Source organism: Pyrus communis, chromosome 3 (genome assembly GCF_041283825.1).
Source record: "Pyrus communis isolate YQ-2024b chromosome 3, ASM4128382v1, whole genome shotgun sequence".
NCBI classification, from domain to species: domain Eukaryota; kingdom Viridiplantae; phylum Streptophyta; class Magnoliopsida; order Rosales; family Rosaceae; genus Pyrus; species Pyrus communis.
The window spans coordinates 19,119,439-19,146,185 of record NC_142567.1 but is presented as its reverse complement, the minus strand read 5'-3'; the positions used below and the strand labels follow the sequence as shown (position 1 = coordinate 19,146,185).

At 37.5% G+C, this 26,747-nt stretch overlaps 5 protein-coding genes and 1 long non-coding RNA gene across 6 annotated transcripts; 4 read left to right on the top strand and 2 right to left on the bottom strand.

Annotated features, from left to right (window-relative positions):
* Positions 1-68: 68 nt before the first annotated feature.
* On the bottom strand, positions 69-986 carry LOC148698088 (uncharacterized). The gene is made up of 2 exons (XM_088690374.1): positions 575-986; positions 69-484 (listed from the first exon to the last, which is right to left on the bottom strand). The coding sequence occupies exons 1-2, from the start codon at positions 984-986 to the stop codon at positions 69-71; spliced, it is 828 nt and encodes a 275-aa protein (XP_088546500.1).
* Positions 987-7,680: 6,694 nt separating this feature from the next.
* On the bottom strand, positions 7,681-8,819 carry LOC148698087 (uncharacterized). Its single transcript, XM_088690373.1, has 2 exons — positions 8,256-8,819; positions 7,681-8,013 (listed from the first exon to the last, which is right to left on the bottom strand). Exons 1-2 carry the CDS (start codon positions 8,817-8,819, stop codon positions 7,681-7,683), a joined length of 897 nt encoding a protein of 298 aa, XP_088546499.1.
* Positions 8,820-13,969: 5,150 nt separating this feature from the next.
* Positions 13,970-15,162, top strand: LOC148698086 (uncharacterized). The gene is made up of 2 exons (XM_088690372.1): positions 13,970-14,221; positions 14,935-15,162. Exons 1-2 carry the CDS (start codon positions 13,970-13,972, stop codon positions 15,160-15,162), a joined length of 480 nt encoding a protein of 159 aa, XP_088546498.1.
* A 1,157-nt stretch (positions 15,163-16,319) lies between these two features.
* LOC148698085 (uncharacterized protein At4g02000-like) lies at positions 16,320-16,958 on the top strand. Its single transcript, XM_088690371.1, has one exon. The coding sequence runs from the start codon at positions 16,320-16,322 to the stop codon at positions 16,956-16,958; it is 639 nt and encodes a 212-aa protein (XP_088546497.1).
* Positions 16,959-19,597: 2,639 nt separating this feature from the next.
* Positions 19,598-22,164, top strand: LOC137716025 (alpha/beta-Hydrolases superfamily protein). The gene is made up of 5 exons (XM_068455414.2): positions 19,598-20,233; positions 20,343-20,536; positions 21,009-21,220; positions 21,299-21,560; positions 21,690-22,164. The coding sequence occupies exons 1-5, from the start codon at positions 20,227-20,229 to the stop codon at positions 22,023-22,025; spliced, it is 1,011 nt and encodes a 336-aa protein (XP_068311515.1). The 5' UTR covers positions 19,598-20,226; the 3' UTR covers positions 22,026-22,164.
* Positions 22,165-22,579: 415 nt separating this feature from the next.
* Positions 22,580-25,174, top strand: LOC148698084 (uncharacterized). The gene is made up of 2 exons (XR_015960827.1): positions 22,580-22,666; positions 23,023-25,174. It is a non-coding gene; the product is annotated as an uncharacterized LOC148698084 (long non-coding RNA).
* The last annotated feature ends 1,573 nt before the right edge of the window (positions 25,175-26,747 follow it).

The following is a 26,747-nucleotide window of genomic DNA, read 5'->3' as shown; positions in this document are numbered from 1 at the left end:
AAGGGGGTAGAAAACCCGACACTCGAAGCCAAGCTCAAAGTGTCCCCCCTTGCACCCCGAGCACAAAATTAAGGCGGGTAAGGTAAGCCATTATTATTTAGGACATGCACTAGTAAAGATAGGGGTCGATCAACCCAAAACACTTCACACATCTCCACACATCTATGCAACGCCAAATGGTCAGCCTTCAAATTGGCTGATCTTGGAATCCAAGACCAGTGACAATTCTGAAAGGCTTCCCCAAGCTTCAAACACTTCACTAAAATAGGACAAGTCTCCCATCTGCCATCAGAGATGGTTCCCCGCAAACATGAAATGGTTGCTTGAGAATCAGATTCAACAACAACATGGGTCAAACCCAGCGAAAGACCCAACTCATAGCCACACTTTAAAGTCATTGCTTCAGTACTAGCAACACAAGGCGTAATAATCCTCTTTCTACAAGTAGCAAGGAAATTGTTACAAGGACCCCGAATCACAGCTCCTGCATATCCACCACTCATGGCAACATTCCAACTTGCATCAACATTTATTTTGACAAAGGGAATATTCAGCCGCATCTAACGAACATGACCTTCACTACAAGATTGCGGCGGCAACGTGCGGATGAAAGAAGCCTGCCTGGCATCAATGAAAGCAGCAACACTTGTGGAAATAGCAGATAGTACCTGGACTGGATTAACAGCTTTATGGTGGAAGATGAAACTACACCTTGCTGTCCAAATATGCCAACAAGAGAAGGCAATGAGAGATAGAACCCGCTTTAACTTAGCCTTTAAGGGAGCATTAACCTGCAAAACAGCTAGAAGCCAAGTTCCCCATGATGTAACATCCCGCCTATTAACCCGATATGTTAAAGCACCCCCAAACCAAATAGCTTCCACCCACGGGCATAGGAGAAACAAATGTTCAACCGACTCCTCATGAACATGACATAAAGGGCAAAGCAGTGAAGGTGCTAATTTCCATTTATAAAGAGCTTCCATCGTAGGTAGGGCACGATGCAAAGTCTTCCACATAAAACACCTTATCTTTGGCTAAACTGCTAATTTGCCCCCTGAACTATCACTCAACTTTCGATTTCCCCCTTGAACTTTTTAATTGGAAAATTAAGGACTTAAACTAATTTTTTGGCCGATTTCCCCCCTAGCTACCGTTAGTTCTTCATAGATTTCATCCAAATTAACGTTAACTTTTATCATGTACACACCACGTAACTCTTATTTGTAATCAAATTGGGTTGTTTCCAGTGAGGCTTATGTCTTTGTCGAATTGAGTTCAATCTTGTATTTAGTACCCACAACCTATGCATTGGCAAAATTTGTTGACGAAGAATTTGGTTGTCATTAAGCTTTTTCCTTCTTCTTTTTTTCATGTAAATCTTAGCTTGCTAGTAGGACTCATCTTAAATTTCTTCAAGTTTGATGGGTTGTGCAGGTGCACTGTCTGTTATAGCAGCTAAAATTCTTATCAATAGCCTGCTTTGTATCCAAGATGGTCAGAGTGTTCAAAGTCTAATCATGGGAGATAACCTCTGCATAGGGTATGTGTGACATATAAACTTGGGTTGTAATTGGTTATGTGGGAATTTCAGGATCAGCATGTGCTCTTTCCTCCATTGGGCATGAGTCACTGGTTGGTGGCTTATCAATTTCAACATCTTCCATCCTGGTATCGTTATTCCCCTATCGCAATGTTTGAACTATCAACATTCCTTTGAACCTTGTGGGTTTGCAATTGGTTGATTAGGAATTTTTTTTGAATTGGAATAGTTTTCTTGTTTTGGTAATTGATATATAAGCTGCCAAATTTGCTACGCCAGATTGTCAATTGAATTTATTATATTCTGCATCTTTTAGGTGCTACTTGACATATACAACCTAATGGACTTTGCCAACTTAGCAATATGGTCCTCCGAATAAGGTTTCTGTGGTACACTAGGATGCTGAAAAAACGTTTGGATTGCTTACCCACATAGAAGTAGGATGCTTTGCCCACCTTGGATTGTAAAAATTTGTACAAGGATCATTCTCGTTTTCTGTGAGCTGATGCACGAGTTGTCCATCTTGCTCTTCAATTATCTTTACTGATGGCTTGGTAATTGGCATGCTACCAACAAATTGCTTGACAAACTCTATCATTTCAACAAGTTTGTTTTCTAAAGGTCTTTGTGGTACACTTGGGTGTTCAAAGGGTTGTTGATTACCCATCCACATAGAACTAGGCTACTCTATCCACCTTGGATTGTAAAATTTTGAGTAGGGATCGCACCTAGGCCTTTGAGAGTTCCTCATGTTGATGTAATTCTACCCAAATTCTGGAAAATATTTTCTTTGAAGACAAAACATAATATCATGGGTATATAATTTGCAAAGAGCACAAATTGTAGGTTCAAATCCAAAATAACCCCTTGATGTTAATGACTTTCGTAAAGGCAGTCCTGGTGGTGTTGTGACTCTAGGAAGTGCGAATCCCATCGTTAAACTGCTCTCAAAATTAACATACCATAACCTACAGAATTAAATAAAATCCAAAAGTAAATAAAATATATATACACAAATAATTAACTAAGAATATGGTAAACACAAATTAATTAAAATAATCCCCAGCAGCAGCACCAATTTCTTGATAGGATTTTTACCACCTGCAAAAGTAGGGATAAAAACGCGTAAAATAGTTGTAAGAGAAACAAGGTAATCGTAGTATAGTCAGCTCAAGTAAAGTCGTTCTCCACAAGGATTGAATGAATAATTTGTATTTAAACCAAATCTTAATTAATTATTTGAAACAAGGTTTTGGAAACAGTTAATTTTGTGGCTTAAAATATTAAAAACGAATTTAAAATTAAAAAAAATTATATAAAAGAAAACAAAATAAAACAGCTTTAAAAAATCAATTTGTAAAAGCACTAGGGTATCACCATTGTCACATCCCGACCCGGGGCGGATCACTTCCCGGGCCCGCTCCACCACCGTAGCACGATATTGTCCGCTTTGGGCTTACCATTCCCTCACGGTTTTGTTTTTGGGAACTCACGAGCAACTTCCCAGTGGGTCACCCATCATGGGATTGCTCTAGCCCTCTTCTCGCTTAACTTCGGAGTTCCTACGGAACCCGAAGCCAGTGAGCTCCCAAAAGGCCTCGTGCTAGGTAGGGATGGGAATATACATTTAAGGATCACTCCCCTGGGCGATGTGGGATGTCACAATCCACCCCCCTTAGGGGCCCGACGTCCTCGTCGGCACATTTCCGGCCAGGGATTAGGCTCTGAAAGCAAATTATCACATCCCGACCCGGGGCGGATCACTTCCCGGGCCCGCTCCACCACCGTAGCACGATATTGTCCGCTTTGGGCTTACCATTCCCTCACGGTTTTGTTTTTGGGAACTCACGAGCAACTTCCCAGTGGGTCACCCATCATGGGATTGCTCTAGCCCTCTTCTCGCTTAACTTCGGAGTTCCTACGGAACCCGAAGCCAGTGAGCTCCCAAAAGGCCTCGTGCTAGGTAGGGATGAGAATATACATTTAAGGATCACTCCCCTGGGCGATGTGGGATGTCACAACCATCACCTTAACAATCTTACGTATTTCTACCGATATGAATTACCATGCACATTTTGAAGGTAGGTTTTCCTAAAGTATGTTCTACTTGGACCTCCAACCTAGAACGTATTTGAAACATAATAAAAAAAATAAAAAAAAAACTAGCAAATAAAAGGTTTCCTATTTAATGTCAAATTCGAACTTCCCAAAATGTCTCTTTGAAAGATGTCCCCAACAAATCCTCAAAATAAGCCTTCCTCAAAATGTCATCTTGACCTTCAAAATACCCAAAATGTCCAAAAACATCAATCTCAGAAAGTTACGCACTAGGCCTCCCTTTTTTTCACCACAGTTAAACGATTTTGTAGAAAAATCTGAAATTTTGACACGAACAAGTTAAGAGACTCACGAACATCCTCCAATTAGAATCATTCCAAAATTCGTTTGATCACTTTTTGCTCAAGAGGAAGTCGAATGTCCTACATTAGAAAGATTCTTTCAAAGTATTAAAATTCTCACAAAATAATGCAGAAATTAATACTAAAATTAGGATAAAATATAGTATAATATGGACACATCAGTTGGCTCCTGAAGACTCAAGTTATTACCTTTTCTACTCAAATCTTTATGCCTAAGTTGGGAGATGGGATGACGTGAGCAAGGTCAGATTGATGATGAAACAAAGAGGAGTGAGAAAGATTCCCGGATCCTATTCAGTACTTGTCAACAGGAAGATTCATGAGTTCTCGTGGGAAAGGAAATGGATGTTAAATACAACATAGGTTCTTTCGAAGACAGAGAAGGTGGTCTCTAGGTTGAAATTGGAAGGATATAAGCCCGACCTCACTCAAGTTTTTTTGGATATTAAAGAGGAAAGCAAAGAGAACTCACTCACCCTTCATAGTGAGAAGATGGTACTTACGTTTGGATTGATAAACACAAGAAATGGAGCTCCAAAATTCATATAGTGAAGAAACTAAGGGTTTGTTGTGATTGCCATTTGTTTATCAAGCTAATTTCTCACGTTTACAACTGCTGAGTTGTGAGAGAGAAAAATTGATTCCATTGTTTTGAGAATGGTTTTTTCTCCTACAAAGGCTTTTAGTAGTGTAGTTTTAGTTAGTCTATTTGCAAACTACATGACTAAAGACTCATATCGTATATCACCTAATTCACGAGGCAGACATATGCAGGCTGCAATTTGATCAAACAGATACGTAATACATTGATGTGGAGACGGTGTTTTAGTTCCATTGCCATTGATCCATACACTGAGAATGCCATGATGTTAGTGTTTGAGCTACTTTGAGCTAGATTTTACAACGGAAATGGTGATCAATTCAATAAGAAATTGAAATGAACTTGCAGAGGGAATGACAGAGAAGAACTTTCAAGAAGGAGAGTACGTTGCTTTCTTCGATTCACGTTGAATTCAATCCACCAACCTTGCCTACAAACTCGGCTTTATAGTCGTTGCTCATACATCTCAGCATCGTGACTATGATCACGTGCAACACACATGTTTTTACTTAAATTCTAACTAACATGACACGTGGCAAGATATACACCATTAAGATGTTTTAATCTTATCTTTCATTACACAATTTGTTAGACACCTACACTAACACTTAGAACAATTTCGAACTCCTTCTTCTTCTCCATTATAGCAACCTTATGTGATTGAACCACCAACACTCCCTTCTAAGCTGGTAGCTAGGTGCACGTAATCAATCTTTGGGAAGAGCCTTGGTGAATATTAGCAAGCTGATCTTCTGATATACAATAGATCGGTTTGATGATGTTTGACTGCCATGTTTCTCGAATGTAGTGATACCTTTTTCCAATGTGTTTTTTTCTTTGATGAAACACTGGATTCCTTATCATAGCAATGGCAGAGGTCTTCTCACAGTATATAGGAGTAGCTTTACCTTGTTCTTCACCAAAATCTTGAAGTACAAATCTTAGCCACATAGCTTAAATGGTTGCTTCAATTGCACTCATGTACTCAGCTTCAGCTGTAGACAAAGCAACACTATGTTGTTTAACTGAGACCCAAGAGAAAACCCCACTTCCAAATGAGAAAGCATATCCAAAAGTGCTTTTCATATCAGCTTCATCACCACTCCAATCACTGTCACAATAGTTTATGTGAATTGATTCTTTGCCTTTCTCATTTTCAATCCCATAGTCTAATGTGCCTTGTATATATCTAAGCACTCCCTTTACTACTCCCAAATGCTTCTTGGTTGGCCCATGCATGAAACTAGCAAGTAGGCTAACTGCAAACATAATATCTGGTCTAGTTGCAGTTAGATACAAAAGACTTCCAACCAATTGTCTATAGACATTCTCATATGTTTTCTCACTCTTATCATCTTTCGTGAGTTTGTCACTCACCACCAATGGTGTACTCACAGGTTTGCAGTCCTTCAACCCAAGTTTCTGCAATAGGCTCACTGCATATTTCCTTTGATTAAGGAAAATTCCAGATTTAGATTGAAGAATTCCCATTCCAAGAAAATAATATAGCAGTCCCAAGTCTATCATTTCATATCTCCTTATCATGTTAACCTTGAATTCCTTTCGTAAGTCAGTGCTGCTATCTGTGTAGATAATGTCATCTGCATGGATAGTGTCATCTGCATGGATAGAGACAATGATACTTTCATTTTCTCCCCTTGTCTTCATATACAATGTTGCTTCACGAGGACTTTTGGTGAATCCATAGTTATGCAAATAAGCATTAATTTTTTCATACCAAGCTCTTGGTGTTTGCTTTAATCCATACAAAGATTTCTCAAGCTTGTAGACCTTATCTTCTACACCTTGCACTACATAACCATCTGGCTGATCAATGAAAACTTCCTCTTGCAACACACCATTCAGAAAAGCTGATTTGACATCCAGTTGATACAACTTCCACTTCTTTTGAGTTATTAAAGCTATAAGTGTTCTTATGGTATCCAATCTTGCAACAAGAGCAAAAATTTCATTGAAATCAATCCCAGACTTCTGTGTATACCCTTTGGTAACCAACCTTGCCTTGTGCTTCTGAATTGTCCCATCCAAATTCAATTTGGTCTTATAGATCCATTTTACTCCAACAATAGGATTGTCTGATGGTCTATCAACCAATTCCCAAGTCTTATTCTTCTTTATCATCTTAATCTCAACATCCATTACTTTCTTCCAAGCTATATTTGTTGTAGCATCATTGAAATTCTCTTGTTCAATCATGCTAACATTGCATCTAGCATAGATTTCACTCAGTGATCTTTCTTTGACAGGTGTAGTTTTAGCTGTGCTTGATTCACCATTCTCAGTTTGAGAATCAGTGAACACATGAGTTGCACCCTTACTCCCTTCTAGTTGCATTTCATGATCAATCTCAAGTGAGTTGAGATTAACAAGAAATGTTAGCTTGTCACAATTCTCTGCATTCCAATTCCAAATACCCTTCTCATCAAACACCATACTTCTTGATAGAAAAATCTTCTTAGTACTCAGATTGTAGATTCTGTAACCTTTCTCCATCTTTCCATATCCAACAAATATACCTTTCATAGAGGCTTCGTCAAGCTTCTATCTTAATTGTCCAAGTATATGACCATAACAAATGCATCCAAACACCATTAAGTGCTGAACACCTAGTTTTTTGCCACTGAAAGCTTCAAACGGAGTTTTATGTTCCACTGCCTTGGTTGGACATCTATTAAGCAAGTACACAGCTGTGTTAAAAGCTTCTCCCCAAAATTCATAAGGTAAATGTTTGTCATGGAGCATATTTTTAGCCATTTCAACAACGGTTCTATTCTTCATCTCAACAACACCATTTTGCTGTGGAGAACAAGCCACTGTCAACTATTTCTCAAGCCCCAAATCTTCACAGCATTGATTAAATTCATGGGAGTTATACTCTCCACCTCTGTCACTTCCTAGTTTTAAAATTTTGTAGCCACTTTGCAATTCAACTATGGCTTTGAATTTCTTGAATACTTTGAACACTTCTGATTTTTGATACACATTCTGGTTGCATCATCAATGAAGGTCAAGAAACATCTTTTTCCTCCAAATGTTGTGATATGCATTGGTCCACAAATATCTGAGCGGATTAATTCCAAAATCTTGCTTGTTCTTCAAGTCTGTTCTTTACTGAAGACATTTATGTGCTGCTTTCCAGAAATGCACCCTTCACATACTCCAAAAGACTTCTTGAGTTTTGGCAATCCCAGTATCATTTCCTTAACTAACAACAATTGTAAGCTATTGAAGTTCAAATGCCTTAGCCTTTTATGCCATTCCCAAGCATCACCTTCACAACTGGCATTTAATGCAAAACCATTCATGTCCTTCATGAGCAATGGGAAACATCTATTGCCAGTCATTTGTAATGTAACAAAGTGACTTTCCAAACTCATATCTTCAAAGATTGCAACCTGATCATCTCCAAATAATAGAAAATAACCATGCTGCATCATTTGCCCCACACTTAAGAGGTTTTCATCAAGTCTTGGCATAAGCATTACTTATTTAATGTGTCTGGTGCCCTTTTTGGTTTCAATCACCAAGGTTCATTTCCCATAAGCTTGAACTATCCGTCCATTCCCCATTTTGATTCTGGTTGAAACATTTCTATCCAGATTGATCAACATAGACTCATGTGAAGTCATATGGTTGCTACATCCACTGTCAATATACCAAACATGCTCACTTTTGACATTGCTTCAAAATTGCCAGCAAAGAACATTGAGGTTTCCTTCTTCATTCTTTGAGCCAATTGAACTTGTTGAACTGGCTTACTTCTGCAGTCTCTAGCAAAGTGATTAAATTTGCCATAGTGTTGACACTTAGGCTTCCTTTTGAATTTGTGTTCACCATAGTACATATTTCCACAAATTTTACAAGCATATCTTATGTTCTCCTTGTTGTACCAGGGTTTGACAGCATTTTGAGACCTATCATTACTCTTAAAGTTTCCCTTCGTATCTCTAAATTTAAAAGGTTTCTTCCCCTTGTATCCAGTGGTTTGTGATCCACTCTTATTTTGGATACTAAGACTGCTAATTGCCTTCACACTCACTTCCTCATCTTCAATGTGTCTATTTAATCTTTGTTCAAACCCTTTTAGTGTTGCAACTACCTCATTTGGATCAATTTCATCCAATTTCTTAGTCCCCTCAATAACATATACAATATTGTCATATGCAGGTGTTAAACTAATTAGCATTTTCTCAACTAGCCTCTTGTTTGGCAAGGTTTCACCAAACATCTTCATCTTATTCATAAGTATAGACAATATAGCTAGATAATCAAACAGATTCCTTATTTCTCATCCTAGCATATTCAAAATCACGGGGAATACCTTGTAGCTTCACTGCCATGACTTGAGTATCACCTTTGAATTCTTGCTTAAGCACATCCCAAGCATCTTTTGCAGTTTCCTAGTCTTCGATTCTGGGAAAGATCTCATCACTCACAACACCTTGTATCAGTCCCAATGCCTTTGCATCTCTAGAGATGAGATTCTGATTAGCAAGGACTTGCTTCTCATCCGTTTCCTACTCTTCCTTTGACAATGTGAAGCCATCTTCAACAAAGCTCCACATATTGTGAGACTTGAAAATTGTTTTCATTCTGATACACCAGAATTCATAATTGACTCTAGTGAATACTGGCGCACGAAGATCGGTGCTAGATCCAGCCATTTCCAAGCTTCTGATTTCTCTGTTGAAAACTCAGATGCTCACTCACAACCTCACAGATTCACTCCCAGTTTTAAATCCAACCTGATTCTGAGACCATGTTAGTGTTTGAGCTACTTTAAGCTAGATTTTACAATGGAAATGGTGATCAATTCAATAAGAAATTGAAATGAATTTGCAAAGAGAATGATAGAGAAAAAATTTCAAGAATGAGAGTACGTTGCTCTCTTCGATTCACGTTGGATTCAATCCACCAACCTCGCCTACAAACTTGGCTTTATAACTGTTGCTCATACATCTCAGCACCGTGACTATGATCACATGCAACACACATGTTTTTACATAAATTCTAACTAACTGGACACGTGGCAAGATATACACCATTAAGATGTTTTAATCTTGTCCGTTCATTACACAATTTGATAGACACCTACACTAACACTTAGAACAATTTCGAACTCCTTCTTCTTCTCCATTGTAGCAACCTTGTGTGATTGAACCAGCTGCCATGCTTATGCTCCAACACATGCATGGTTAAGATGAGAGTGACTACCGATTTGGGCAGAGATGTGGCAAAGAAAAAGGAAGAGGGTGAGCTTCCTTTTATCGTTTATACAAAGTCACTAATGATCTTATTCGCTTATCTTTATAAGTTGTTTCGATTTGTATATATTTGTGAAATAAATTCCTAATATTGTTCATATGAGTGGGTCAATATGAGTATCTTTCCTCTTTTGGAGGTTATTTATGGCAAGTTTTTAAAGAGGCCACATTTCGTATCTCACGTATTTGCAACCACATTTTAGTTGGAATGAAACTCATTTTCTGCCTTTTTTTTTCTTTTTCTTAAATAAAAAAAAATAGAATTTGAATCTGGCATTCTTTTTCACCTCCATTGTGATAGAGATATAGTACTAGTGATTGTAAACTTGAGATGTTGACACTTGTAAATGTTAGACAGGCAGTTAGTTTGTTTGAAGCTAGTGAGTTGTATAAATACTTTATTTATGTAATAACTTCTTCATTAAGTAATCAATACAAGAAATACCTTCAACTCTCTCTCTTTCTCTCTGCAATATTGTTCTTATAGCTTAATAGAATATACATCAAGTCTGCTAGTTCATGCAAAATCCCATGATTTCTCACTGGATTGCTGTTAAAAGAATCATGCGCTATTTGCAAGGTACCAAGGAATGTGGTATCACTTATTCCAAAGGAGACTTAACACTAAAGGTTTTTAGTGATGTTGGCTGGGCAGGTGACCCTAATGACAGGAGGTCTACTACTGGTTTAGTGGTGTTTCTAAGCAGCAATCCTACCTTATGGTCTTCTAAAAAGCAACAGACAGTCTCAAGGTCTTCCACTGAAGCTAAATGTTGGGCACTATCTAGAACCACAACTAAACTTGATTGGATTCAATAGATTCTCAGTTTTCTGCAACTCACAGTGTCAACACCACCTGTGTTATTTTGTGACAATATATCTGTTATAGCATTGTCCTTCAATCAAGTACAACATCAACGGACAAAGCACATCAAGATTGATGTACGTGCACCTTTGTTTAAGATTCATTCCAGCAATCTCATGCTTGGATTATCAAATAATGAGTTTTTTATTTTTTAATTTTTTTTTTTTGAAGGGGGGATGATAGAGTTATAGTACTAGTGATTGTACACTTGAGATGTTGAGACTTGTCTAAATCTTAGATAGGCAGTTAGTTTCTTAAAAGCTAGTGAGTTGTATAAATACTTCATTCATGTAATAACATCTTCATTAAGTAATCAATACAAAAAATATCTTCAGCTCTCTCTCCCTGCAATATTGTTCTTATAGCTTCATAGAATATACATTAACACACTGTTGCCCGAGTTAGATCTCATGGGCAACACTGTTTATGTTTTGATAATATTGTTCCATTGAACTTTTTCGCATGTGATAAAAAAAAGGTAGCAAGTTAGTACCATACAATTGATGTTAGGGAAATGATGAGTGCAATCTTTTTTTCTCCTCCGCACTCCTCTGTTATATTCAAAATATTAGAATGCATAATGAGAAAACGGAAATCATTATGTATGTTTGTCTGGTTTTGTTTTTGTCACGATTCTCACAACTCCAAGACTTAACTGTGTTCACCTGTCTTTATCCCAATTACCAAATCAAGAGATGATGAAAGGGAGCATTGAAAAGCATGTTCTTCACATCTTACCCTCATCTCCTCTAAAAGTAAATAGAACAAAATCGAGTGGCATACTGGCATTATTGCATGTCATTTAGTCGTTCAATTTTTCTTGTGGGTCATCTTCAGTCACATGTGTTGTCTATACTTACTGCCTGTGGTTCTTAGAGGGAATAAGGGGTAGAATGAGCAATATTCGAGCAAACAGAGCAATCTTCCCAATGTCTTTTTCTTCATTTTTTTTAGGGAGCTTTAATGAAAAGGGCTTAAGCCAACAAATATTTGACTAAAAACCACCCCAAAATGTTATTTAACCAAAATGGCTCAAAGTTTAATAAAAAAAACCATCCAAAACTATTGTTCACGGGTCAAACTTACAAACCCAACCCGCTACAAATCTACACTTCCGTATGGCGTTAGCTCTGAGCTTAGGGGATGCTTCAAAGTCGTTTTTGTTCCTTGACAAAACTCCAAATATTGGTAGCAGCAAGGATCTAGGGTTTTGCATGGGCTTGGAGAGTGCTGCAAGATCGGATGAGAGTAGTAGAGAGAGCCCATGAAGTTTATGATCAAGAGGAAGGAAGAAGAAGAAGTAGGGTTTCATCAGATCTACCTCTTCAGCTTAATCTCTTACCTTCTGCTCCAGTTCCTCGTAGCCGTGCTTCTTCTCAGCTTCGCTTCCTATGGCTTACTGATAATCATAAGACCAACTTCACCATGAGATCTTAGCTTTTGTTATATCTTAGCTTGAATTCAATATTGTCCTGACTCCTCACCAACCTCAACTTAGCACGAAATTGTAATAATAACTCCCTGTCTTCCTATCAAATCGAATTCCCCTATTTCAAAAGCAACCAAATCAAAGTTGAAAAATGAAGCATTCATCGGAACAAAGCTGCTGAAACAAGTTCAAAGAAGTTTAATGGCATAAACCGGCGAAAAAGTGTCTAAAATAAAAAATAAAAAATAAAAACAAAATATAAAACTGTTTCTGTAGAACCCAAAACATAACACTGTTTCTGGAAAAAAAAAAATTAGATACAATGTTTGTTTTGTTTGTGCACAAACAAACACTGTATTTGGAAAGAAAAAAAAAAACCAAATCCAGAAACAATGACTTAAAGTCCAGAAATAGTGACTTAAATTTCAGAAACAGTCTATATTTTAACCTTTGACTATTTTTTTTCTTTCATGCACAGTTGATTATATTTAAGAAACTGAGTGCTTATTTTGTTTTGAATCCAAATACAGTGAATTTCATTATTTTTTTTTCTAGCTTACATTTAAGAAACAATGTGTTTATTTCATTTGGATTCAGAAACAGTGACTTAGATTCCAGAAATAGTGTTACTTAAAATCCAGAAATAGTTTATTTTTACAGTCTAGAAACAGTGACCCATCGTTATTATTGAATAGTACGCAGATCTCAAATTTATTTTCTGGAGAAACAAACAATGAACTCCACTGACGAAGAAAAATTGAAAAACAGTACCTCGAATACACTATGAATAATAACGACGATCACATTTCAACGAAATAATACAAAATATAAATTAAATAGGATGATGATCTATATTTTTGTTTCAAAGAAAAAGAAGAAGGTCTGCAAAACAACGATGAACTCTATTAACAACGAAAATCTGGAACTCAACCTAAAAAAGTTAGGGGTAAGATCGATAAATCATAATTTATTATAATTAGGCCATTTTTAATTGGACTACTTTAATATGGACCTTATACTAATCATTAAACAAAGCTTATAACATAGTTTTTTTTTATATTAAAACTAAAACTTTTCAAGCCTTTTCATTAGTTTTTTTTTTTTTTCAAGAATCATCAGCTGCTTCAGCAAGGCTGGAACAGAGCAAGACCAGACCTACTTGTTTTCTACTATTTTCAGGTCAGTTTCTTATTTTCTTTCATTTTTATTACATTATTTTTAATTTTTGCTTGTTTTTGTTTTTTTGTTGGGTCAATAGTTAGGTGGGGTTCGCGAGGGGAAGGGGCGGGGGAAGCCTCGAAGCCGGGTGAGGAGGGCCATAACAGTGCTTGATTTCCACTACAGCACTAGCCCTCTTATAGTTTTGCTAGTTGGGTTGTTATAGTTTTGCTGAAATCCTGATTTACCTGCATTTGATTGTTCCAAATGCCATTATCTGTGTTCAAAGATATAAACACTTTTGTATTTGAAGAACAAGTTGTTAATCTTTGTGACGAAAATGAATTTGGGATTGGATTTTTGCATATTTTGGAACTAAATTGATATACTTTCTTGTTCCTTCTGTAGAATTCTATGTGACGCGGTATATTTTTACGAGCGTTATTGTTGCTTCTATTTCAATTAGGCATTATATGCACATAACTAATAAATTGAGTTGCATTCCCTATTTTTTTAGGGATTAAATCTTAAAATCAAATGACCCAGGTACCTATCTTGAAAGGATTCATTATGCTGTACCACGCAGCAAAAGCAAATATTATTTATATATTTGTTCAATGATTGTGTTACTAACATGATAGACTCTGTGGTATTATTGTCTCCCAGAAATGATAGGACCAGTAGCAATAGCTTTGACAGTGGGTGTTCTAGGGGGGGCATATCAGGCACTAAAGCCTCCCCCTCCCAAATTCTGTGGATCACCGGGCGGTCCTCCTGTCACTTCTCCTAGAGCGAAACTCAGTGATGGTAGGCATTTGGCCTACAGAGAATTGGGAGTTCCAAAAGAAGAGGCGAAAGAAAAGATCATTGTCATTCATGGTTTTGAAAGTACCAAAGATTTGAGTTTGCCCGTCGCTCAAGTATGAACTCGCACTTATTTTCAATCCTGCATTAGTTGTTATAACTTTTACCAACCTGAGACGGATATACTGCAACATTGAGTTAATATGATGGATAGATAGGAGCACTCATTTATGTTCCATGAAAAATTAGGAAAAGGAAATGATCTCACTGAAGTTGGTTACTGTATCGTGTGGAATATAAGTAAATAGTATTGAAACATTTGTTCACTCTGATTCAATGATCCGTCCGTGTTTCTACCTAGTATCAGGATATGACGTTAGACTCAACGCTTATGCCATATGTTGAATGTATGAAGAGACAATTAAAATGCACATAAATAACTGATGATCATCTGCGCTGGACATTAATGTTAATGTTGAACTTCTCTCAGGTCTTCTATAGGTCAACATGGATTTGGCAGATTTGACGGCTTTAAATATTTACATTCTATAGTATAAATTTGGAAGATGCATCATTCGTGTACGTTGCTCTCGTTTCCTCTTAATAGAAGTGGAATGCCTTCTATTCGGTTTTTCATTTCAGGAACTTATAGGGGAGTAGAGTATATATATTTACTGTTCTTCGACGGAGCTGGCTATGGAGAGCAAATCAATAATATTTCATATTCGAACACATCATATATTGGATTTGAACTCGTAGGTTAGGAGACATGGGATGTTATTAGCTGTTTCATAACCATCAGTGTCTTTTGATTATGTTATAAATTCAGGAAAAGATTACCCAGCAAGGAGAGCACGAATCTCTGTTCCGAGACATACTGGCCGGTTATAGAAAATGGGAATTCGACCCCATGGACCTGAACAATCCCTTCCCAGACAATGAGGGATCAGTTCACATTTGGCAGGGCTATGAAGACAAGATCATTCCTTACAAACTAAACCGTTACATTGCAGGGAAGCTTCCCTGGATTCGTTATCATTTATCACGAAATTCCTGATTTTGGGCATTTTCTTTTGTTCGACAAGAACCAATGTGAAGCCGTTTTGAAGGCACTTTTGCTTGGATTATAGGCAAACGAAGAAGGCCAGTTTGGTAATACTCTGCCTTTTTAAAAAATTGATGTTGCTGTATCGTGGGAATAAACAGCTGTAAAATAAAGTAGTAAGTGTTTGGAAAACATATTTTTGTAAAAATGCTTTTAATAAATAAATAAATAAAATAGTATTCCAATGTTTGGTAAACTTTTATATAAAACTGATGTGATTTATGTTGCAATGTGTATTAAAGATCTTCCGTATTGCATTGCATAATAAAACTTTGTCATCACCTTACTTCTGCGGCACAAAGAATTCATAAGTTGTTCGGCCTAATTTGTTTATATACACATACGCTGTCTCAAAAGCACTGGCGGAAGTACAAGGCCCCAGTGGGCCATAGCACATGAAGAGTTTTAGTTTTTTAAGCTTAAAAAAACTAATCATTTCTTCTAGAAGACGCGAACTTACGTCCTCCTGCGTGACGATGATTTCTCTCGGTTGTGAGAGTTGTTCTGTCTCTTGTGAGAGTCTTTCTTCCAGTTGTGGGAGTCTTCTCTCAAATCTCTTTCGTTTCTTTTCACCTACCAAAGTAATTCCCTCGATTAGTTTGTTTACTTTTCTCTCTCTGGTTAGTCTTTAACGAGAGTTTGTTGGTTTGAGGGGTATTATTACTCAGTTGGTTTTAACACTTTGTTCACCTACCAGTTTGGGAGTCTGCAGACTGGGTTCTTTCATCCGATTAACCATTAACGGGCTTTTTCTTTTGTCCTTTTATTGTGGCTTTAATGGCGACAATAAGGAGAGACCGCAGCATTCAATAGAGATAATAAATCCTCGGATGGGACACTTATTTGCCGGAAGATTCACATTAATTATGGATTCTGGGAGTAACATGTATTATCAATTGCATCACGTTCAATTCTACACTTTATCTCAAGTCTTCCTTTATTTTTCATCGGAGCCGTGGTTTGGATTAGTTTTGTGCATCTAAAAAGGAAACGATAGTGGAGTGAGAAGAGTCAATCATCAGCAGTTTCTTAGCAGTGTGTTGTGGTGGAAATCTATTATCGCTAAGTCAGATATTACCGAACTTTCCAGAAGTGGGAATTTGGTAACTATGGCCCAATCGGAAGTAGAGGATTTGGTGGTTCATCTTGAAGGGTCTTTAGAGATTTCGAGTATGGAACATGGTGTCAAGCTTATAGGTGCTGTCTTGGCAGATCAACAACTGAATAAATGGGGTGTCAACAATATTTTGCGAAATTCATGGAAGGAGTATGGTGAGGCTCAAATAAACTGGGTCAAGGAGAATACGTATGTCATTGTAGTAAGAGATGAGATGGCAGAAAGAATCTTGGGTCAAGCTCCGTGGGCTGTAATGAAACAAAACTTCTCTATTAAAAGATGGCCAAATAAGTTAGCTTTGGAGGAAGTGCAGGTGGAAATGGTGCCATTTTGGGTTCAGATGAAAGGAATTCCCTTGTTTTTGTGTACGGAGGAAAATGCAAGAAAGCTGGCAGGTGAAGTTGGAGAGTTCCTGGAATTGGAAGATTTGGCTTATGCAAGAGGCTTTTTAAGGGTAAGGATATTGGTTAATACCAAAAACCTTTTAGTTGGTGGCTACTGGCTGCCTAAGACGGGGGATAGGGATACGTGGGTTGAATTTCGATATGAGCGGCTCCAAGATTTTTGCTACAGATGTGGAAGAATTGGCCATGTTAATACGAAGTGCTCTTTTAGACCGAATAGAGAATGAGCGGCTGGTTATGGGGAATGGACCAAGGCTAAGACGATAAGGATATTCAGGAGAATCCAAGACCAGTGGTGACGTATCAAGGGGAAAGAAGACATGCAGGAACCAGTAGGGAGAGAAGAAGACCTGCACAGCAGGTAGCGGGTGGTCATACGCACTAGAGTGAAGGTGACAGTGGAAGTTCAGGAATAGGGGGGGTCTCATACAAGGACAAGATAGTTAGATAGGGCTGAAGGATACGAATTGGGATTTTAGAAATGTCTCCGAAGGTGGTGTGCATGCAGAAGAGGAAAGAAGACCATACCAAATGGTACTTAATAGTGAGTTTCCATTTGGGCCACAACAGATGATAATGGGGAGTGCTTATGCTACAAGCCATGTGTGGCAACTATTTGGGCTTCGACATCAAACACAAAATAGAGGGGTTCAAATTGAGGAGGTGAGGGATAATGGATCATCAGCTATGAAAGCCGGACCATATAGAATTTCATGTTATGAAAGCCGGATCATGATATTGTCAATTGAGGGAACAAACACGAAACTTTGTGTGCAGAAGTAAATGCTCTTACAATACCAATCCATTGCAAAAGTAGTTTTTGCTCTTGATGTTTTCTCGGAAAAAAGTAAAGTCGCATGCTAACATCCTGCTAGAAAAATACAATAAAATGGTTTCATTTATTCGTACGAAATTATGAATTTAAGGGTGGTTCAATGATTTGTGTTTGGAAGACTGCTCCAAGTGCAGATAGGGGAGGTGGGCTCATCCTCTGTTTTCTTTTGTGTTTTAGCGGAGTTTAGAATAAGTGAACTTGTTTTGTAATTAATTTTAGAGATCCATACCTGGGTGGCTTGGTGGTTAGAGTCTTCCTCTTCAACTCACGATGTCTCGGATTCAAACTCTCTATTTATTGGATTCTGGGAACTCAATCATAATTTCAGTTTGTATTAGCAACAAGAAGAATTGCATAGAGAGAAAGATGGTGATGCAAAACTCGAATCCAAATCTCAGAGAGCATAAGTCATGCTTTCTGTGTTTGTATATTCTCATTCATCACATCAGTACAAAATGCCGTTAGACTATAGGGAATATAGGAGAGCTTATGAGCGGGGCCGGTCCTAAGATTGGGGACCTGTGCGAGGCTCCGAGAGAAGCCCTTAAAAAGTATAGAATTTTGGTTGATACGTTTTCTTTTACATTTTAATTTTTATGATTATATATAAATTGAGATAAAGAAAAAAAAATATTGGTGCAGTGCTTAGGTACCTATTTTCATTCTATGTTTTTGGGTTTGAAACTCCTTATTTTTACATACCTAAAAAAAGGCCCTTAGAAGGTCTAACATTTTGGTTGCTATGTTTTCTTTTACATTTTAATTGTGATCATATATAATTGAGATGATCTATAAAAAAGAATCTTAGTGTGATGGCCACCTACCTATTTACATCTTCTATGTTTTTGGGTGTGAAACACCATGCTTTAAATAACTAAAAACAAAAAATGAAAATAAAACACAACTCATGCTTTTAAAGACCCGAAAAATTGAAATGAAACAGAAAAGAAATTAAGATAAAACACAAAATAAACGCCATGCTTTAAATAACAAAATAAATAAAACACCACTGGGTAGTGTTGACCCCAGTTCATGGTCACACTACAAGAAGAATTTGGTTTATCATTGTAAATTTAAATTTATATATATATATGGATAAAATAAATCGTAATCAAGGATCCTTCTAAATTAAATCGTAAATTTAAATTTGCACACCCTCAAGACTGGCTTTGCCAATGAGCTCATCCAACCATGAATAAACAAAGTCCTATGAGACCTTGCCACTTGCTCACATCTGAGCTTAAGACTAAAGATCTAATCTTAACCATTAATCTCTAGCCAGCTATTGTCACATAAACAACTAAACAAATTAAAATTAATTATTCACTTTAGACCTAAACAACAAACACTCTTCACTCTCACACTTCAGCTAACATGTGCCACGTGGCTATACATCAGCTGGTTAGAATCAAATTGCCAAACTCACTAGGCGATGTGAGCTGGCATATGGCAGCGCAGAAGCATCTAATTGCAGCAGAAGCAGAAGCTGCTCTTTCAATCTCACAAATGATTGGTAAATCAAAAAAATATTCTCAGCCCAATTCTTTGGGCTCTGCAAATTAGTCATTTGTATATCCTTAATATATGTTTTTATAATAATAATCACGCAGTGCATTTCAAATTTGTGTATCTAATCTTTTGTTGTTCCCTTTTAATTAATATAAGGTACCTACAAGTTTCTCATTATTTATTAATAGGATTTTCATCATTTATAGTTTCCGAGAAAGAGATAAGGACAAGGCACCGAACATATTTTCAATGTCTTCGTCTGTTGTTAATAATCTCGACCTGCTTTTCCTATTCACTAGTACAATACGCGCTACAGCAAGCAACCCTTTCACTAGTAAGGGGCTAGTGCACAACAACTGAAAAGCCATCAACTTGTTAGGAGTAGGTTTTGGCTTGCTGCTATCCAAATATAGTGTGGGAATTAAAGGATGCCAGCTTTACAATTGTTGTCTAAATTAAATGCAAAAGAAATATAGTAAACACAAGGACTATCAAGAGCAAACCTTTTCACAAATACAGTGACAATCAAGGTCAAGGTGGCGAGTGTGAGCAAGATGAACCGGAATAGTAGCAAGACAAGAGGCAGTGAGATTGTCGCAATGAGGCATGTACCATGTAAGGGTAGCTGAATACCCAATTTATAGAGGAGGAAAAAAAAGCTAAATAGTCTAAGCATAAATATTGAATAGTCTAAGGGGTGATTGGTGTCGGCCAATGCGTCATCAAAGTCGTGGCTGTGGTCGCCGGAGTTAGAGCGGTTTTCGTCGGTGGTGATAACGGAGTGCGGTGGTAGAGGAGAAAAAGAAAAGAAAAGAAGAGAACGAGTGAGGGGTAAAAATGGAAACTTAATGAGAAATATATAAGATGGAAACAGGGTGTAGATAGAAAATTGGTGGGGTACGTATAGAAATAAAATAATAGTAGGGGAACATTCAAAAGTATATCCAGGTAGGCTAAGAACTATAAAGTAAGGTAATTAACTTGTTCGCTGCCACTTTTCTGGATACAAAAGTAAAAGCCCATCAAGCTTCTGCAATTCCAAAAAAAAAAAAAAAAAAAAAAAAAAACCAAACAGAGAAAAACGAAAAAAATGGAATTACAGTAATCACCGATTAATCTTTTGAAATCCCAGAAACCCAACAGAGAAAATCATGCCCGGTGAGTTTTCATTTTTTTTGTTTTTCTTTTTTCAATCGAATTTTTGGGTCCAAGAAATTAAATTAATTAGATCAAATTAATCTGCCATTTTTTGGTTTTGGGTTTTCAGGGAAGATTTCAAAACCAAGCGATGTGCCTGAAGAAGCAGAAGAAGTTGCTGCAGCTTCGCCAAGAATCAAGCTTGCAGATGGACGGCATCTGGCTTACAGAGAAAGCGGGGTCCCCAAGAGCAAGGCAAACTACAAGATCATCATGGTTCATGGCTTTGGAAGCTCAAAGGAAATGAGTTTCCTCGCTCCCCAAGTAACTACTCCTACTTTTGATCTCAGGGTTTTAGCAAATTCTGTGTTTAAATTCAAGTAGGAGATAGATTACAATTGAAATCAATGAAATGAGTGATGTATGCAACGGCATTACGATTCAGTTGGTTAAGAGCGTTCGTCCCTCGCTAGGTCTTTGAGTTCGATTTCCCTCTCCCCAATATCGCTTGTATCAAAATACTATGAATCTTGATTAAGTAAGAAAGAAAATTGAATTTTTGAGTTTGGTAAAAATCTGTTCAGAATATTTGTATCTGCAAAAGTCAACGAATTGAAACATTTATGCTTGTGAATATCATTGGGTTTTCTTTGTTTATGAGTTCAAATATGCACTTGGTTTACAAGAAAAATTCCTAATTTTGATTATATGGATCGGTTAAGGAAGCAGTTCTAAAGCATCAGTTTAAAGAAAAATGTCGAAATGGGTTGAGTTTTCACAATGCTTCAGTTTCCAGGAATTAATTGATGAGTTGGGGATATACTTCCTGTTCTACGATCGGGCTGGTTATGGAGAAAGTGATCCGAATCCAAAACGCTCGGTCAAGAGTGAAGCCCTTGACATCGAACAGCTAGCCGATCAGTTAGAGTTAGGGTCAAAGTTTTATGTCATTGGAGTCTCAATGGGATCATATTCCACCTGGAGTTGCATCAAACATATACCACACAGGTAAATTCACTGAGTTTTGGATTCTAGATTCATGACTTTCTGCTATTCGAGTTTCTTATATCACATTCGCTTGTGTAGGCTCGCAGGTGTGGCCTTAGTAGTTCCAGTTGTGAATTACCGGTGGCCTTCTCTTCCCGAGAAACTAATAAAGGATGATTACCGCAGGAAACTCATACATTGGGGACTCTTGTTTGCAGAATTTGCCCCGGGATTACTGCGGTGGTGGGTAACTCAGAAATGGCTCCCCTCAACGTCTGTCATGGAAAGAAACCCGGTATTCTTCAACACCAAAGACATGGATGTCCTGAAAGTAATACCAGGGTTCCCAATGCTCACTCAGGTAAAACCAAGTCATAACGTTCACTCCATGGTGTGTGGTAGTAAAGGCTGCTTCCTATGAACCGATTTACACATTAGTCGTTTCTTTCTCATGATTACTGTAACAATATTTATGCATGCACACCTACAGGAGAAGCTACGACAACGGGTGGTTTTCGATACTCTGCATCATGACTTCAAATTGGCTTTCACCCCGTGGGATTTTGATCCAATGGATCTCAGTAACCCATTCCCGCAAAACCAGCGCTCTGTTCACATCTGGCAAGGTTACGAAGATAAAGTTGTGCCGTTTCAACTCCAAAGATATGTTTCAAGTAAGCTACCATGGATTCAGTATCATGAAGTTCCTGATGGTGGACATTTGATTGTGCATTATACTGGTTTATGTGAGGCGATTCTGAGGGCGCTTTTGCTCGGAGAAGAACATCCCCATTACAAACCTAATATACCCAAAATTGTTCCATGAGTGTGCCAAAGATTAGTGTTGATTGTGTAAATGGTTAATTCATTGAAAGCATGTACATTACATTTGTTGATTTGTTGTTATTTGGAAGGAGACAATTTCTTTCTTTCATATATGAAAACGACACTTTCCTGTTCATAAACATATAGAAAAGGAATGATTAGATGGAATATCCTGTCCTATCCTGTCAAAATACTCATTACCTTCTTGTTCTGAGTCTTCTGACTTAAATTTTGTATTTGTGTCAAAGTGAACAACTTAATTTTTTTTCTGATACAACGATGTATGTACATGAAAGGGTGGAGGGAATAAATTGGCATCGACTAGGCGGTGATTCATGAGATTCGAACATAAGACCCTCACTTATAAGCGAAGATGAGTAATACTAGGTGGTAATACTAAGTTGCGACAACAACAAATTAAACTTAATTACTGACAATTTAGGATTGTTATTAACAATTCTAACAGCCAACAAGAGACCACATTAACATGTATAATCCCAAAGTTTCAAGTCACATTCCACAAACTACTACAAAAACTGACTTTTAATTTCTGTACAGTGGCCTCATTCTTCCAACAGCAAAGCTTGATCGAAACTGTAGAACTCGTCGTTCTCTTCACTGTACGGAAATTGTGTTAACCAGGTAACATCTGATATATCAGCAGAGTTTGCCATTCTCTCAAGTAACATCTTTTTTACCTAAGATAACCTTAGTAATGAAGCCGGTATATTGTGGTTTAACCTAGCTCCATTACACACGGTTACTCTAAAGCTCAGGCATTTTGCTAAGGTCAGTTACTTCATGTGTGTAGATGATTTCTGGCCGGTGACAAAGTGTGGACTCCACATGGACCAATAGTCGGAAATCGCTCTTGCACGTGTAGGGGACTGGCCATAGCACTGTAATCTCAGATGCACCAATATAAGCTTTTAATTAGTAAACAGTTATCAGAAAGGATTCGGAGTGTGTTTAAAGCATGCCTTGTATTATGTACACAGGTGCATTAGTTACAATCATGCATAGAGAGATTGATATGTATGCTTTTGGAAGTAACCACAAGTTCATACATCGAGAGATTGATCAATTTGGGTGCAACCAACATTCCACCACCAACAAAACATACCAAATTCGAATAATTGGATAATTTCAGCTGGCGGAGGGATACGAGTTTAATAGATTCTTCTGAACAAGCAAAGGATTCTATACTAACATCGTATAAGTCCAGCTGTTCAGGGCTTGCGAAGAAAAGCAAAGGTAGTTTCCCAGATATTTTGGGACAAGCATGAATATCGAGCTCACGAAGATTAGGAAAAGCTCCTCCGCCTTCTTCTTACCTCCAATGTTGCCACTTCCGCATATTTCTGAATTTCAAAACCTCCAGAGATGTAAATGCAGGTTTGGTGCCTATGCCACCATAAAATTCAGAACCTACTGATTCCGCTCCATTCAGCCCATCGATTTCAAGCTCTAAAAGGGACGGTAGCTGCCCTAATGCTGCAGCAATGGACAAACTACATTCACAATGCTCAAGTTGGAGAGTCTCTAGATTAGACAAAGAACCATCTTCGAACCAACCTGGAAATGTTATACCTCCATAAGAACTGACAGTAAGGTATCTTAGGTTGGTATGGGGTTGCAAGTTGTGCAGCACTTCTCAATCTTTTTGTGAGTCGTTAGTGCCCCTTCTCAATGCAAAATTAGTTCATGGAGCTGTCTTTTCCCCTGGCCTTCAAAGCATCCTCCCTAACAATATTCTGTAGTCCTGAAATACGAAGCATTCCCGCCAACTGTTGAAATCCCTTCAACACTACAATGTTAGCCCGTCTTTTTGTCTAAGATAAAGTCACTTAATGTTCGGAGATCTTTCGACTTGCTCATCTACGGGGGCAGGATATTCTTAATATTTGTACCTTGCATATCAAGATCCCGCAAATTGATTAGCCTTTTCAGATCGACTGGTAACTCGTCAAGGATGTACAAAAAGCCAGAAGTAGTGTTTGTAAATTTTTCAAAATACAGATCGTATCAGGTAGTTTTTGGGTTGGAGTCCCGCTGAGGTTTAAATACCGTAGATGTTTGAAGTTTCTAATCGAATTAGGCAACTCCTAATGTTCTCCCCGGCTAATTTGAGCACCCTTAAACATTGTAGTGTTAGAAGTAGATCACAGCATACCTTAGGCAATGGGTAGAGGTTGCCTAATAAGAAGGTTCGCAAGTACTTATCTCTCCAACTTCCTTCATTGTTTTCTTCTTTTGGGGTTGTACAAGGCCTCTGCACTTGCTAATGATTGGTCTTACGATCACTTCAAGATTTGGATTTCCACTAACGCGTGCATCTTTGAACGTATGTTTTGCAAACAACCAACAGTCATTCTCAGATATTTGCATCAGACGGTGGGCATCAAAAGTACCCTTCACAAATGCAACACGTTCATTCCGGGTAGTAACAATGATCTTACTTCCACAAGTTTGTACATCAAATTCTTCCGAAAAACAAACCCATGCTTGGAGCTCAAAATGTTGCCTCACTCCAACATCGTCGTACAAGAGCTGAGCGAGGGTGGTCTTTCCGATCCCACCCATTCCCACAATGGGAATCATACCTATCTTGTTGTCAACATCATCGGCTAGCAATAATCTAATGAAGGTCTCCTTGTCCTCATTTCTTCCATACACATCAGAGTCTTCAACCAAAGAAGTCGAAGGTAGTGTTTGTGAGATTATGTGTCGAGGACCTGCTTCCAAGTTTAAAGAATCTTTCTGTTGTACCTTACTTGAGCTAGCTCCAGCTCGTTCTTCGGCTTCCATTTTGCATCGTAACACTTCTGTCTTGATGTGGTCCAACAAGTCCAAGGCATCAAAGACAGCCTCTTTAAGCTCATGCAACACTGCTTCACGTCTGAGTTACCCAGCTGCTTCTGCTCAGCATCACCAAAAACTGCATTAACTGACATCGGCTTGATCCTCAATTTATTAAGTAGTCAATATGTCAGTTTATTTCCCCGGGTAAAGTTCTTTACTTCGTGACCTCCCCTAAGCATTGTTGAGCAAAAATTGAAGACAATATGTAAACAAATAATTCACTTGACACACTTTCACCCTCATTCATTTCCGAACAAGGTTTTATTAATTTGAGTTCAACCCATTCTAGACTATACGTCTATTAATTACAATCCTTCATTAAAAAGGAAAAACCCATTGATTCTAACATGAATAAATCAACTTGCGGATTTGGGTGTTTATTTGATTTTGCGACTGCACCTAGGTGGAGCCCTAGATTGCCTATGTACCCTCGTTGAGGGATCAAGTTACTCGTAGTTCCTTATGTATTTGTTGGGGTTTGATGCCTTATGCAGTTTCAGCTCGTGCAGGCAAGGAGCATTAAATGCCTTGCACAGTTTTAGCTCGTGCGGACGAGGACTTTGAGCTATTGGAGCTTTTGATGCCTTGCTCAGTTTTAGCTCGTGCGGGCTAGGACAAAACACAGCTTCGTGCCATTTGAGACTTGTCGTGGCTTCGTACCATTTGATCACTACTACGAAAGCAGCTTATTGTGTCGATGGTTGGTGTCGGTTTTATATAATATACTGGCAGATAAGACATTTCCGACACCTTCTTTACATGGTGTCGGAATTAATGTCGGCTATAACCAACAAAAACTATCTATGTCGCTTATAACCGACATAGACTGTTAATGTTGCTTATAACCGACATAGATTTTAATCTTTTTAAATGGTGGTGTTGTATAAAAAGAAAACCGTGTCGCTTTCAACCGATAAAAAGTTAGTGTCAGTTTAAAAAAAGATCGTGTTGCTTCTAACCGACACTAACAATTATTTTTAAATATTTTAAAATTGGTGTCGGTTGTAGCTGACACTAATAATATTTTTAAATATTTTAATATCCGATGTCGTTTTGTTATCTACCATGGGCATAATTAACCACGGCAGTTTCTGACACGACACGAAAATAGCACAAAAATAACGGGTTTCGGGTCAACACGATAACTAATCGGATCATTATCGGGTGACCCACTAATAACGGGTTCTTAACAGGTATACATGTGGGTAACCCGTTTAAGAAAAAAATAATTTTGATAATTTTAAAGTTTAATTACTAAAAGATTTATTATAAAATACAATAGCCATATTAATATATACAATATATTCTATATTAAATATATAGTTTTGCATTATTATTCTATATAAGTATAAAAAAAAAAATTAGTCCTTATTTATTTTTATTATGAGAGTTCCTTATTATCATTACTAGGATAAATTTTACTTAACATGTTGTTGTCCAAAATTAAAATGAACCAGTATAGTATTTGTATAGGTAAAAACTAAGAATACATACATACAAGTATGAAAAATGTGAAAGAATATATAAACACTCGTGATTCATCATTATTCCTCCACGAGTAGATAATGATTACAATTACATTATTGTTTAGATTTTTAAAATCCTTCAAACCCTCATGAATAATGTTTTTTATTTGAGGGCAAAATTAATAATAATTATAGTAGAAGTGTAAAAAATGTAAAAAAAAATATACAATCACTCATAGTGACAAGCTTTACAACTTTCATGAAGGGGTCAGCTTCGAAATCCAATACTATATAATCCATAAACCTTAAATTTATATTTAACCATCGATTATTATTTAGCTTTATTCTTCTTACTGAATTTCATTTTTTGAATTTTCTTTTTTTGAAAACATGAT

Bases quoted from the DNA above. Each gene is read 5' to 3' on its own strand.
- LOC148698088 (XM_088690374.1), bottom strand. From the start codon at position 986: ATGGAAGCTCTTTATAAATGGAAATTAGCACCTTCACTGCTTTGCCCT. The intron at 485-574 runs GTCATGTTCGTT...GTGGATATGCAG, and splicing joins GCCGCAATCTTGTAGTGAAG to GAGCTGTGATTCGGGGTCCT.
- LOC148698087 (XM_088690373.1), bottom strand. From the start codon at position 8,819: ATGAAGATGTTTGGTGAAACCTTGCCAAACAAGAGGCTAGTTGAGAAA. The intron at 8,014-8,255 runs GTGAGCATGTTT...CAAATGATGCAG, and splicing joins ATTTTGAAGCAATGTCAAAA to CATGGTTATTTTCTATTATT.
- LOC148698086 (XM_088690372.1), top strand. From the start codon at position 13,970: ATGATAGGACCAGTAGCAATAGCTTTGACAGTGGGTGTTCTAGGGGGG. The intron at 14,222-14,934 runs GTATGAACTCGC...TTATAAATTCAG, and splicing joins TGAGTTTGCCCGTCGCTCAA to GAAAAGATTACCCAGCAAGG.
- LOC148698085 (XM_088690371.1), top strand. From the start codon at position 16,320: ATGGCCCAATCGGAAGTAGAGGATTTGGTGGTTCATCTTGAAGGGTCT.
- LOC137716025 (XM_068455414.2), top strand. The intron at 21,221-21,298 runs GTAAATTCACTG...TCGCTTGTGTAG, and splicing joins ATCAAACATATACCACACAG to GCTCGCAGGTGTGGCCTTAG. The intron at 21,561-21,689 runs GTAAAACCAAGT...GCACACCTACAG, and splicing joins GGTTCCCAATGCTCACTCAG to GAGAAGCTACGACAACGGGT.